The 11283-nt window shown below is 49.4% G+C and overlaps 1 protein-coding gene and 1 long non-coding RNA gene across 2 annotated transcripts in view; one reads left to right on the top strand and one right to left on the bottom strand.

The window, feature by feature from the left end:
• LOC106003128 overlaps positions 1 to 1306 on the bottom strand; it is a 4623-nt gene extending 3317 nt beyond the window's left edge. The window contains exon 1 of the long non-coding RNA XR_001175980.1: positions 1249 to 1306. This is a non-coding gene — a long non-coding RNA (uncharacterized LOC106003128). The remainder of the gene's footprint in view (positions 1 to 1248) is intronic.
• Positions 1307 to 1475: 169 nt separating this feature from the next.
• Pnpo (pyridoxamine 5'-phosphate oxidase) lies at positions 1476 to 8552 on the top strand. The gene is made up of 7 exons (XM_013037922.1): positions 1476 to 1724; positions 3227 to 3351; positions 5683 to 5782; positions 6605 to 6658; positions 6919 to 7047; positions 7844 to 7914; positions 8085 to 8552. The coding sequence occupies exons 1-7, from the start codon at positions 1587 to 1589 to the stop codon at positions 8251 to 8253; spliced, it is 786 nt and encodes a 261-aa protein (XP_012893376.1). The 5' UTR covers positions 1476 to 1586; the 3' UTR covers positions 8254 to 8552.
• The last annotated feature ends 2731 nt before the right edge of the window (positions 8553 to 11283 follow it).

Genomic DNA, 11283 nt, shown 5'->3' with positions numbered 1-11283 from the left:
GTTACAATTGCATGGGCAGGATAATGCGTACATTTCTTACCAAGCATTGCAGCCTCCTCCTTTGTTTACCCTTCCCATCCCTTCCCAGCCTCCCCTCTCCCCCCCTTTCTTAATTTTTTGTTTTGAGATGGGGGGTGTCTTGCTAATTGTCTATGCTAGCCTTGAACTTTTGCCCCTCCTACCTCAGCCACCTAAGTAGCTGGAATTACAAGTATGCCAAATCTAGTTGTTCCCCTTTCCTTACATCTGTTAAGGAGCTACCCTCCTTTCTTCCTTCCTTCCTTCTTTCCTTTTTTTTTTTTTTTTTTGTCAGTCATGGGGCTTGAACTTTGGGTCTGGGCGCTGTCCCTCAGCTCTTCAGCTCAAGGTACTCTACCACTTGAGCCACAGTGCCACTTCCAGTTTTCTGGTGGTTAATTGGAGATAAGTGTTGCTGACTGTCCTGCCTCAGCTGGCTTTGAACATTGATCCTCAGATCTCAGCCTCCTGAGTAGCTAGCATTACAGGAGTGAGCCACCAGCGCCTGGCAGGAGCTACATTTCTTTGGCTCACAGATTTACTTCTCCTACAGATTATAAGCCTCTCTTGGGCAGGAACTTCATCTCAGCATTCTCATACTTTCAGACCACGTTGGTGCCTAGTCCAGATATCTGTGTGTGTATGTGTGTGTTGGTACAGGGCTTGAACGCAGGGCCGGTGGCACACCCCTAGTTTTTTCCCCCAAGGATGGCAACTCAACCACGTTAGTCACACTTCCACTTCTAGCTTTTTGCTGGGTAATTGGCTTCTAATTGTGATCCTCAGAGCTCAACCTCGAGTGGGCAGGATTAAAAGCTTGAACCACCAGTGCCCAGCTTGGTCTGTGATATCTTAATTCCAAATTTCCCTCTTCCTCCTTCTCATTCAGCTCTCTATCTTCTCACCCTAGTCTCTTTCTCATCCTAGTCCCTAAAGGATCATCCCCTCATCCCCACCACACAATAATTTATGAGTCGTACACAAATCGCTTCAACCTCGCCCACTCTCAAGTCACAGTTTCTTTCCTTTCCCTGTGGTCCTTGCCACTTTCAGTCTGGCCCTTAATTCCATTTTGCCCTCCACAGCCCACCAATCTCCCCTCCCAAGAGGTACCACACGCCCTAATCTCTTCAATCCCAGAGGAGGTGCTAACACTGAGCGCTCTTCCAAAGCCCCCAGGGATTCCCGCCCCCACTCCCACCCCCAGCTGGGGTGAAGCAATCCCTATACCTTTAACAAAACTCCACGTGCGTGTTTAACAGCGGTGACAGCATTTCCTTGTCTCTGCTCCCGCCCCCAAAGGCGCTGCCGATTGGACTTCGGCTTTCTCTACTAGAGCTCTAATTGGCTTTGCTCCGGAAAATTCTAACCAATGATCTCTCTGTGTCTAGCTCCCTCCTCCGATCCTGGAAAATCCCATTGGCTGTTCCTGGACCCATTGGCTTCAAGGACTTAGAACTTGTTAGTTTGGTTGGGCCACTAGCAAATCCTTCCCCGTGAGAAATTGGTTCCGAACGCCGTCGAACCCCAGCGCCTGGCGACTCCAGGTCACGTGGACAGCGGCCCCCATGACGTGCGGGCTTCGGGGCGTCACGGTGACGTTCGGGAGACCTGCCAGGTGGCTGGGCTACCTCCGTCACCCGTGCTGTCGCGGCGCAGCCATGGACCTGGGGCCGATGCGCAAGAATTACCGCGGGGACCAAGAGGTGCGGCCACCGCCGCGGGGACTCCGGCCCGGGCGCGGGGAGAAGATCCCAGAGCCATCTGCGGAGGGAGGGGGGTAGAGACGCCCTCTCAAGGGGCCACCCGTGAGACCGGAGGGTTTAGGGGTCACCCCAGTGGGAGACGTGGGGGAGTGGGGTGCTGGCTCCTCCAGCCGGGAGGAGTTTAGAGGAGATGTGGGTGAAGGCAGCGTGTTGCCCTTGTAAGAGGCACACCAACTGTGGGTTGGAATCCAGCCATTTACGGAATGTACCTCCTTTGGAGTTGACTTATCCCTTGTGGGCCTCAGTTTCTCATTTACATAGTGATAGCAACAACCTCACAAGGCAGCTACGGGCATACGCATCTGTGAAATGGCTAGAACAGTGTGTGGGGGGGTAGGGGGTACAGCTTATAAAATGACAAGTAAGGATTGGGGGTGTAGTTTAAGAATGATGCCCTGAGTTCTAGCCCTTGCATTGGGAAAACAAAGACAAAAAAACCTTAGAGTCAGTTTACGGGCTTTTGCCTATAATTCCAGCTACTCGGGAGATTGATCTGAGGCTAGCCAGAGCCGAGAAAGCTAAAAGACTCCTCATCTCTAGGCAGCTAAAGCCTCCATTTCTGGCTTTTAGCTGGTTAATCAGAGATAAGAGTGGCAAAGCCGGCAGCTGCTCACGCCTGTAATATTAGCTACTTAGGAGACAGATCTGAGGATCACAGTATCTATCTCCATTTAACCACTCAAAAACCTTAAGTGGTTCTGTGGCTCAAGTGGTAAAGCATTGTCCTTGAGCCCAGAGGACCAGAAACAGCGTCCAGGCCCTCAGTTTAAGCCTCACAACTGACCAAAAAAGTAGCAAAGTGCTAGCCTTGAGCAAAAATTACTAAGGAAGAGCACCAGGCCCCAAATTCAAGCCCCTATCCTGGCACAGGATAAAATTAATTTGGACTTTCATTAAAGCTCAGAGCAACTACAGGAGAAATTATGGGATGGAGCTTTTATCACCAGCTCCTCAGGTCACTCTCTACAATTCATGCCTTACTAGCTCTGGGACCCAGGAAATTATTCAGTTCTTTTTTTGTGGGTCATGGGGCTTGAACTCTGGACTTGGGCACTGTTCCTCAGTTCTTCAGCTCAAGGTGAGCGCTCTACCACTTGAGTCACAACACCACTTCTGGTTTGCTAGTGATTTATTGGAGATAAGAGTCTCATGGACTTTCCTGCCCAGGCTGGCTTTGAGCCACGATCCTCAGATCTCAGCCTCCTGAGTAGCTAGGATTACAGGCGTGAGCCACCGTCTCCCGGCAAGTTATTGGTCTTTTTATGCCTGTTTCTGGGACCTCTAAGATGGCACAGAATCTAATTCCTAGGTACTGCTTTTTTTTTTAATCATGGAAACATTGTGTAATGAGGATTAAAGGAGCAAATATTTGGAAAGTGCTTTCTTTGATCAGTGCAAAAAAAAATATGTGTTTATTAAATGGAATAAAATTCCTTTCTCAGGCATTTGAGGAGACTCATCTGACTTCTCTGGACCCCATGAAGCAGTTTGCTTCCTGGTTCGAAGAAGCTGTTCAGTGTCCTGACATTGGGGAAGCCAACGCCATGTGTCTGGCTACTTGTACCAGGTGGGCATGGCCACGGGCCCCATCTGTAGGTGGGTACCAATGAATTCTCAAACTTAGAAAGCTCTCAACTGGGCTGGGAAGTTGGCTCAGTGGTAGAGCGCTTGCCTTGCATGCCTGAGACCCTGGGTTCGATTCCTCAGCACCACATAAGAGAAAAAGAAAAAACCCGGAAGTGGCGCTGTGACTCAAGTGGTAGAGCGCTAGCCTTGAGCTAAAGAGCTGAGGGACAGCACCCAAGCCCAGAGTTCAGGCCCAACGACTGGACCCCCCTCCAAAAAAAAAAAAGAAAGAAAGAAAGCTCTCAACTCACTGCATGTCAACTCCATGATTCCAGCTCTGTTATTAAAATGTATGGCTTTGGGCAAGTCATTTCTCTGGACTTCAGTCAACCAATCCTCACTAGTAAACCAAACACCAGACCACTAAATCCCTTTCAATAGTAAACCGCACAGCTTTGCATCTCTCTCCCTAGCATACCCAATCACAACCCTTTGTCTCCATCTGCCCTTCAAGAGCTACATTTTGACTGGGCATTGGTGGCTCACACCTGTAATCCTTGCTACTCAGGAGGCTGAGATATGAGGATTGTGGTTTGAAGCCAGCCAACACAGGAAAGTCCATTAGATTCTTATCTCTAATTAACCACCAAAAAAGCCAGAAATAGAGATGTGGTTCAAGTGGTAGAGCCCTAGCTTTGAGCTTAAAAAAGTAAAAGAGTTGGGCTGGGAATGGGGTTTAGTGGTAGAGTGCTTGCCTAGCATGCATGAAGCCCTGGGTTTGATTCCTCAGCACCACATAAACAGAAAAAGCCAGAAATGGTACTGTGGCTCAAGTGGTAAAGTGCTAGCCTGGAACAAAAGAAGCTCAAGGACAGTACCCAGGCCCTGAAAGCCCAAGACTGGCACACACAAACAAAAAAGTTACATTTCCTGGGGACCACTCTGTGAAGCTTGATCCTTTTGAACAGAGCCTAGTACTTTTATCATTTATTTGACAATCACAGAGCCTTTGAAACAGTTCCTTTTTTTGGGGGGTGGAGGGGTGGTCCGGTCATGGGACCTGAACTCTGGGCCTGGGCGCTGTCCCTCAGCTCTTCAGCTCAAGGCTAGCGCTCTACCACTTGAGCCACAGCCCCACTTCCGGCTTTTTTCTTTTTGCTTATGTGGTGCTGAGGAATCGAACCCAGGGCCTCATGCATGCAAGGCAAGCGCTCTACCACTGAGCCACCTTCCCAGCCCCGAAACAGTTCTTATACTAACCTTTTATTCAGCTCTTCTTGTCTCCCCTCATTAGAGTACAAGGCTTGAAGGCAGGGCTCTTGTATAAGTCCCCACAGTATCTCCCAGAATCCTGGGAAGAAGACCTGCTATAGCAGTCCTTTTTTGTGATCCTTAGCATTGGCTGATTACTTCATTGTTGATCCTACTCTTAGGACCTTGTTTGTTAGGACTGCCGTAGCAAAGTCCTATAATACAGACTGAGTGGCTTAAGTTTATTCTGCACAGCTCTGAGGGCTGGAAGTCCAAGATCAGTGTTCTGTCAGGGATGGTGTTTGGTGAGGCCTCTTTAGACAAACCGTGGTTTTATTTTGCTGTGCCCTTGCCTGGCCTTTCTTCTTTGTGTAGAGATAGTCAGCATTCTATGGTGGCTCTTTTTTCTTAGAAGGACACCAGTCCTATTGTATTAGAACTCCTTCCCTCTGACCTCATTTAGCTTTAATTACTCCCTTTCAAAAGCCCCTATCTGGGGCTGGGAAGGTGGCTCAGTGGTAGAGCGCTTGCCTTGTATGCATGAGGCCCTGGGTTCAATTCCTCAGCACCACATAAGCAGAAAAAGCCAGAAGTGGCGCTGTGGCTTAAGTGGTAGGGCACTAGCTTTGAGCTGAAGAGCTGAGGGACAGCGCCCAGGCCCAGAGTTCAGCCCCCCAGGACAAAAAACAAAAACAAAAAGGCCCTATCTGCAGATCCAGTCACATGGGGGAGAGGGAGGTTAACCAGCATATGAATTTTAGGGGGACACAGTTCAGTCCATAGCAGGGTGTCAGGCAAACATGTCCTACTGCACCTCTAGGACAAGTCCTTAGAGTCCGTGGGAGTGGCAGCCTGAGAGCCGGCTAGGGGCACGGCTGGAGGGCTTGCTCAGACATCTTATGGGGAGGGAGACAAGTAAGGACATTGAAATGGGCTGATTGGGCTGGGATGTAGCTCAGTGGCAAAGCGCTTGCCTAGCAAGCGCAACGTCGTGGGTTCGATCCCCAGTACCAAAAACGAAAAGACAAAAAAAAAAAAAAAAGAAATGGGCTGATTGCAGTGCTCTTCTGTATGTCCCTAGAGATGGAAAACCCTCTGCCCGCATGTTGCTGTTGAAGGGCTTTGGCAAGGATGGCTTTCGTTTCTTCACTAACTATGAGAGTCGGAAGGGAAAAGAGTTGGTGAGAGTTCAGCGTAAATCTTCCACACGTGGGCTGGGCCCGCCTCCACCCTTGCCTGCATGACCTTCTCATGTCTCCTTCCTATCCACTTTCCTCTCTGCTCCGCTCCCCCTGCCTCTGGGCCTTTGCACTTGCCATTGCTTTCTTTGCCTTAGTGAATGAACCATCCCCACTCCTATAATCTGATAGATTCCTGATTAACTCTTGTTGTCTCCTCATCCAAGCCTTCCGGGACTGAGCCTCCCCTTAGTGCTGTTTGCTGTCATTTCAACTTGCAACTTTTCCATCTGCCTTTTTGGTCCCCTAGTTTATGACTGCATTTGTTTTACAGGGATTATGTGATTGATATTTGTCTCTTCTGCTATATAGTAAGCTTTGAAGGAGTAGAGACTATCTTTTTCACTTGCTTTATCCTTAGTACCTTTCCTAGTATTAGATAGAGAGGGAATTTATATGCATTCTATGAATGGATTCAAAATGAGTAGCCCTCCCTTAATCCATGCCAGCCACATGTACATTTCTCAAAAATCTATGGGTGAGCTGGGCACTGGTTGCTCATGCCTATAATCCTAGCTACTAAGGAGCCTGAGATCTGAGGATACCGGTTTGAAGCCAGCCTGGGCAGAAAATTCTGAGAGACTTCTCTCCAGTTATTCTACAGAAAGCTGGAAGGCGAGGTATAGCTCAAGTGGTAAACAATATATCACAGTGAATATATCTGCTGAGGGCCTGAGCCTTGCAGATCTCCTGCCTGCCTTGTGTGGACCAGACACATCCTCTTCTAGCCCTGATTGCTGCCTACGGATTCTCTTTCATTTCCAGGACTCTAATCCCTTTGCCTCTCTTGTCTTCTACTGGGAGCCCCTGAACCGGCAGGTGAGCGATTATTCCCAGGACACATTGGGGTGGGCTGGGTTGGCAGGGGTGAGTTTATGGGTCAGGCTTGGGAAGGTGTCCATACTGGGTATGCATCCTGTCCAGGCCTCAGTACTCTACCTGCCATATAACTCTCAGTTGGGCTAATTGGAGCTGGGATTGGTGGGGCAGCCAACAGAGAGGACAGAGAGCAGGCCTGTGCTGATAGCAAGGGCTGGTGACAGCATTGGGCGTCGCTCAGCTGGATCGTCCCTGGGCAGGTTCGTGTGGAGGGGCCTGTGAAGAAGCTGCCTGAGGATGAGGCCAAGGGCTACTTCCATTCCCGCCCCAAGAGCAGCCAGATCGGGGCTGTGGTCAGCCACCAGAGTTCTGTGATCCCTGATCGGGAGGTGAGTGGGCTTTGGTGTAGTCCTCTAGGTGATAAGGACCTAGACTCATCCCCAGAGGCTGTCTGCAGGAATGCCAGGGCCTTCATGCTCTGGCAAAGAGAAGAGAATGATGATCTCCCTGGGGGAGGACAGGAAGTGGGGGAAAAGACCTCCTTTGTCTGGTCCTCCTGCTGACTGTGTTCCAGTCTACGTGGCCCAGGACACGGCCCAGAGCACATTTGTGTGTGTTTGTATGTGCGTGTGTGTGCATGTGGTTGTGTATGTGTGCCTATACTCGGGCTTGAACTCAGGGTCTGGGTACTGTCCCTTAGCTTTTTCACTCAAAGTTGGCACTCTATCATCCACCTTTTTGATGGTTAATTAGAGATAAGAGTCTCTTGGCACAGGTGGCTCACATCTGTAATTCTAGCTACTCAGGAGGCTGAGATCTAAGGATCACAATTCAAAGCCAGCCCCAGGCAGGAAAAGTCCACCAGACTCTTACCTCCAATTAACTACTAGAAAACCAGAAGTAGTGCTGTGGCTCAAGTGGTAGAACACTAGCCTTGAGCAAAAGAGCTCAGGGATAGCCCTCAGGCCTTGAATTCAAGCTCCACAAAGGGAAGAGGGGGCTCTCATGGACTTTGCTGCCTTGTCTGGCTTTGAACCTGGATCCTCAGATTTCAGCCTCCTGAGTCACTAGGATTACACATGTGAGCCTCTCTGGTGCTCGGCTTGTAAGAACATGTAATACATGGTTAAGCCCTTAAATGAATCATTACCTGTGTCTAGTCTTCCCTTCTCTCCTCCTTAACAGTATCTGAGAAAGAAAAATGAAGAGCTGCAGCAGCTTTACCAGGAACAAGAGGTACCTAAGCCAAAATATTGGTGAGTGATGTCTGGTTCTTATTCTGAAAGGGACGTCAGGACCCTAAGTGTGGGATTACAAATCCTCTCTGGGCAGGCCTCCCAGATGCACCCCAGTAGCTTCCTTTACAAACCTGGGATGAGGGATTAAAGAATGAAGGGAGACAGTATATCTCTACTTCTCCTTGTAGGGGTGGCTATATCCTATACCCTCAGGTGATAGAATTCTGGCAAGGCCAAACGAACCGCCTGCATGACCGAATTGTCTTCCGGCGTGGCCTCCCGGCTAGAGATTCCTCTTTGGGGCCCATGACTCACCGTGGTGAAGAAGACTGGCTCTATGAAAGACTTGCACCTTGATTCTGGAGCGGCAGGGTGTTAAGAGAGTGCGTGGGACTGTGGGACATCGAAGAGATTTCAAACGAGATCCTCTTAGGAACTGCCTAAGAGCAAAGGAGCTGTTCAATCTCAGCTAATCAGGAATTTTGCAGATGAGGCGCACATCATGGCTGCTATCTATAAGCCAGGAAGATTTTAATCCAACTACTGTTCGTGTTCTTAGTGGAAATTTTATGTGTGAGTGTACATACAAATACATGTATTTTATCATTCAAATATAAAATGAAATCATAAGCCAGGTGCTGGTGGTTCATGCCTGTAATGCTGAGATCTCACAGGCAAGAAAGCCTATGAGACTCTTACTTCAAATAACTACCAAAAAACTGGAGCATGAAAAGCTCAGGGACAGTGCACAAGCCCTGAGTTCAAGCCCCAAGACCAGCACCAAAAAAAAAAAATTAAAGAAATTGGTAGTTCAGACCAGGAGATTTCCTGATGTAGATCACTAGACTTCACACACTGGAATTACCAATGATTAGCCGACCTGAGTGCAGCTTTGGTATTCAGACCTTAAAAGACACCCCTGCCCAGGAAATCTGTGCAACCAAGATCAAGACTTTCTGATCTGGAATCTTTGCTACTTGTCTTTGGCCTAGCCAATGTTACTTGGGGAGTCTGTTAAAGATGCAGATCCATCCAGGTGTAGGTGGCTCACGCCTATAATCCTACCTACTCAGAAGGCTGAGATCTGAGGGTCACAGTTTCATTTGAAGCCATTCCAGGTTGACAAGTCCAGAGAGAGAACTCCAAGAGACTCTGATCTGCAAATAATCATCTAAAAGCCAGAAGTAAAAATATGACTCAAGTGGTAGAACATCAACCCTAGGGAAAAAGCTGAGCAAGTGAGAGGCCTAAAGTTCAGGCCCCCTCTACTGGCATACACACACACACACACGCACACGCACGCACGCGTGCAAATCTTTGGGACTACCCCAAACTACTGAATCCATGTCTGCATTTTTATTTGACCCCTCAAGACTAGACTGTCTTCAACTTCTAAATCAACCCCACCTCCTACTGTCAGCATGTAACCCTTTGAGTCTATGTCTGTGCTGGATTGCACTGGCTTTCTCCCTACACAGTCCTGATCAGAGATGGGGTCAGCTGATTGCTGGTTGCAGATGAACAAGTAGCCTACTGACCGTGGAACAGAGCCAGGCTGGACAATATTTGCTGTGACTCAGCCAGAAACTGAGAACTATTTGTACTGGTTGACCTTGAACTTGTAACAGATACACTGTACTTTTGATTGCATGTGGGTGTGGGTGCCTTCGTCTTTTATTGCCAAGGGTCCTCTGAGGTCCACTCTCTCTGTAGACCCCCAGTTAAGCCTGAGTGGAAAGGACATCTAGCCTGTGACCCTTACCCTCCTTGCCTCTTTTCTGTTGTCAGCTATCTTGGATTGTGACTTAGGAGTCCATGGTGGGTGGGTATGGAGAAGCACTGTACCCCCTGACCTGTGTCATGGTGACTGTGTGTCCTGCTCTAGCTTGGAGCCTAGTCTCAGCTGTTCCTTTGCAGTTCTCTGTCCCTCATTCACCATTCCAAGTGTGTAATAAAAACCTGTCATCCATGTGTGATATTAATGTCTGACATGGTCTGGTTTTCCTGCCCTACCTGAGGAGGGAGGGGAGCTCAGAATGTCTGAGACTTTTTTCCTCACTGCTCACCATGCAGACGGGGTGTCCAGCAGGGGGAGCTCGCCGCCCAGGGTCAGCCTTTTCTGGGCAGTATAGGCCAGTTCCAGCTGGCCTCCCTTGCCTCCCCCTTCCTCCTCTTGGGTTGTGGCCCAGTGAAACTGTGGTTGATAACCCGTAGCCTCTCGTGGCTCCTGCACATATTTACGCTCTTGGTGGTTCCTCCTCCTCCTCCTCCTCCTCCTCCTCTTCTTTCTCCTTCTCCCACCTCTTTCTCCTTCCTCCTCCTCCTCCTCTCCTGTAAACTCGTAGCTGCCTTGCTCTGAACTGCCAGATTGTGCCCCAGCCCGCCTACCCGCCCTCCAGCTTACAGGTGTATGTGCAGTTTCCTTGGAGAAAGATTTAAACAAAACAAAACCGGAATTGCTTTGGGGCTGTGGTGCACAGGATTGCCCTGTGAAGGGCAGAGGAGCCCTTGGACTCAGAGGTGGTGGCAAGGCAGTGCCAGTATTAGGTAGACTACGGGGTGGTGTCCAGGCCAACTTTCACCCTCTGGCGTGGGAGGTCTCTGCTGTGTATACCTAGGGATCACAGCCTCGAGGCTAGTTGACTTTCTGCCCTTGTCTCTGCGCTGTAGAAACCCCCTTGGGGTGACGCTCATTTCCCAGGAATCAGGCCCAGATAGGACCTTCTTATCTCTACTCTCCTTGTCCAGGTGGCTGACCCATTCCCTTCTTTCTGAGCCTCAACTTCCCACACTTCCAGCAAGTGTGATTAGAGGGGGAGGTATTGGGGGTCACATGCCCAGACCAGCTCCAACTTTAACCCAGCTCTGTTACTGCCAGCACCTGATCTAAAGGGTCTGGTCCAACCCCCCTCCGCCTCAGCTAACATGTCTGGAAATTGAGGAAAATGGCAACAAAATGACTGATGAGAGGATTAAATGAGAAATCTTGTGGCAGGCTTGCGCTCAGCCCTGTTTAATGGAGTTAATAGTGGGCGGGGCTTCAAATTTGGGGATGGAGTGATGAGATCGCCACGTGAGGCTTTACTGATGGAATAATTAGTGAGACCCTAGAAAGTTCTGTGTAGTAGAAAGAGGATAAAGAGGCTTGGCTGAAGGCAGATCCCTCAGCTTTTGGTCCCTCCAACCTCTGGTCTGTTTCTGTCCTACACAGAGTTCCCCCGGGCCTAGACAAGTCAACCAACAAAGGCCCCCTTGTGCAGATGTTTGTTTTGGCGATGGACTTCCCCAGGAGCAGCTAGCTCCCCAGGGTGGGGGCCCAGCAGCCTGCAGGACCGCATTGTTTCGGGACTACATCGGTTTCTCCCCGTTTCTCCCCTGAACTCCAGA

This window comes from Dipodomys ordii, unplaced genomic scaffold, assembly GCF_000151885.1.
Source record: "Dipodomys ordii isolate 6190 unplaced genomic scaffold, Dord_2.0 Scaffold7, whole genome shotgun sequence".
NCBI lineage: Eukaryota > Metazoa > Chordata > Mammalia > Rodentia > Heteromyidae > Dipodomys > Dipodomys ordii.
The sequence above is the reverse complement of the archived record's forward strand: the minus strand, read 5'-3'. Positions and strand labels throughout refer to the sequence as shown.

Coding starts and splice junctions, on each gene's coding strand:
- Pnpo (XM_013037922.1), top strand. CDS start 1,587: ATGACGTGCGGGCTTCGGGGCGTCACGGTGACGTTCGGGAGACCTGCC. Junction 1,725..3,226: donor ATTACCGCGGGGACCAAGAG/GTGCGGCCACCG, acceptor TTCCTTTCTCAG/GCATTTGAGGAGACTCATCT. Junction 7,915..8,084: donor GTACCTAAGCCAAAATATTG/GTGAGTGATGTC, acceptor TTCTCCTTGTAG/GGGTGGCTATATCCTATACC.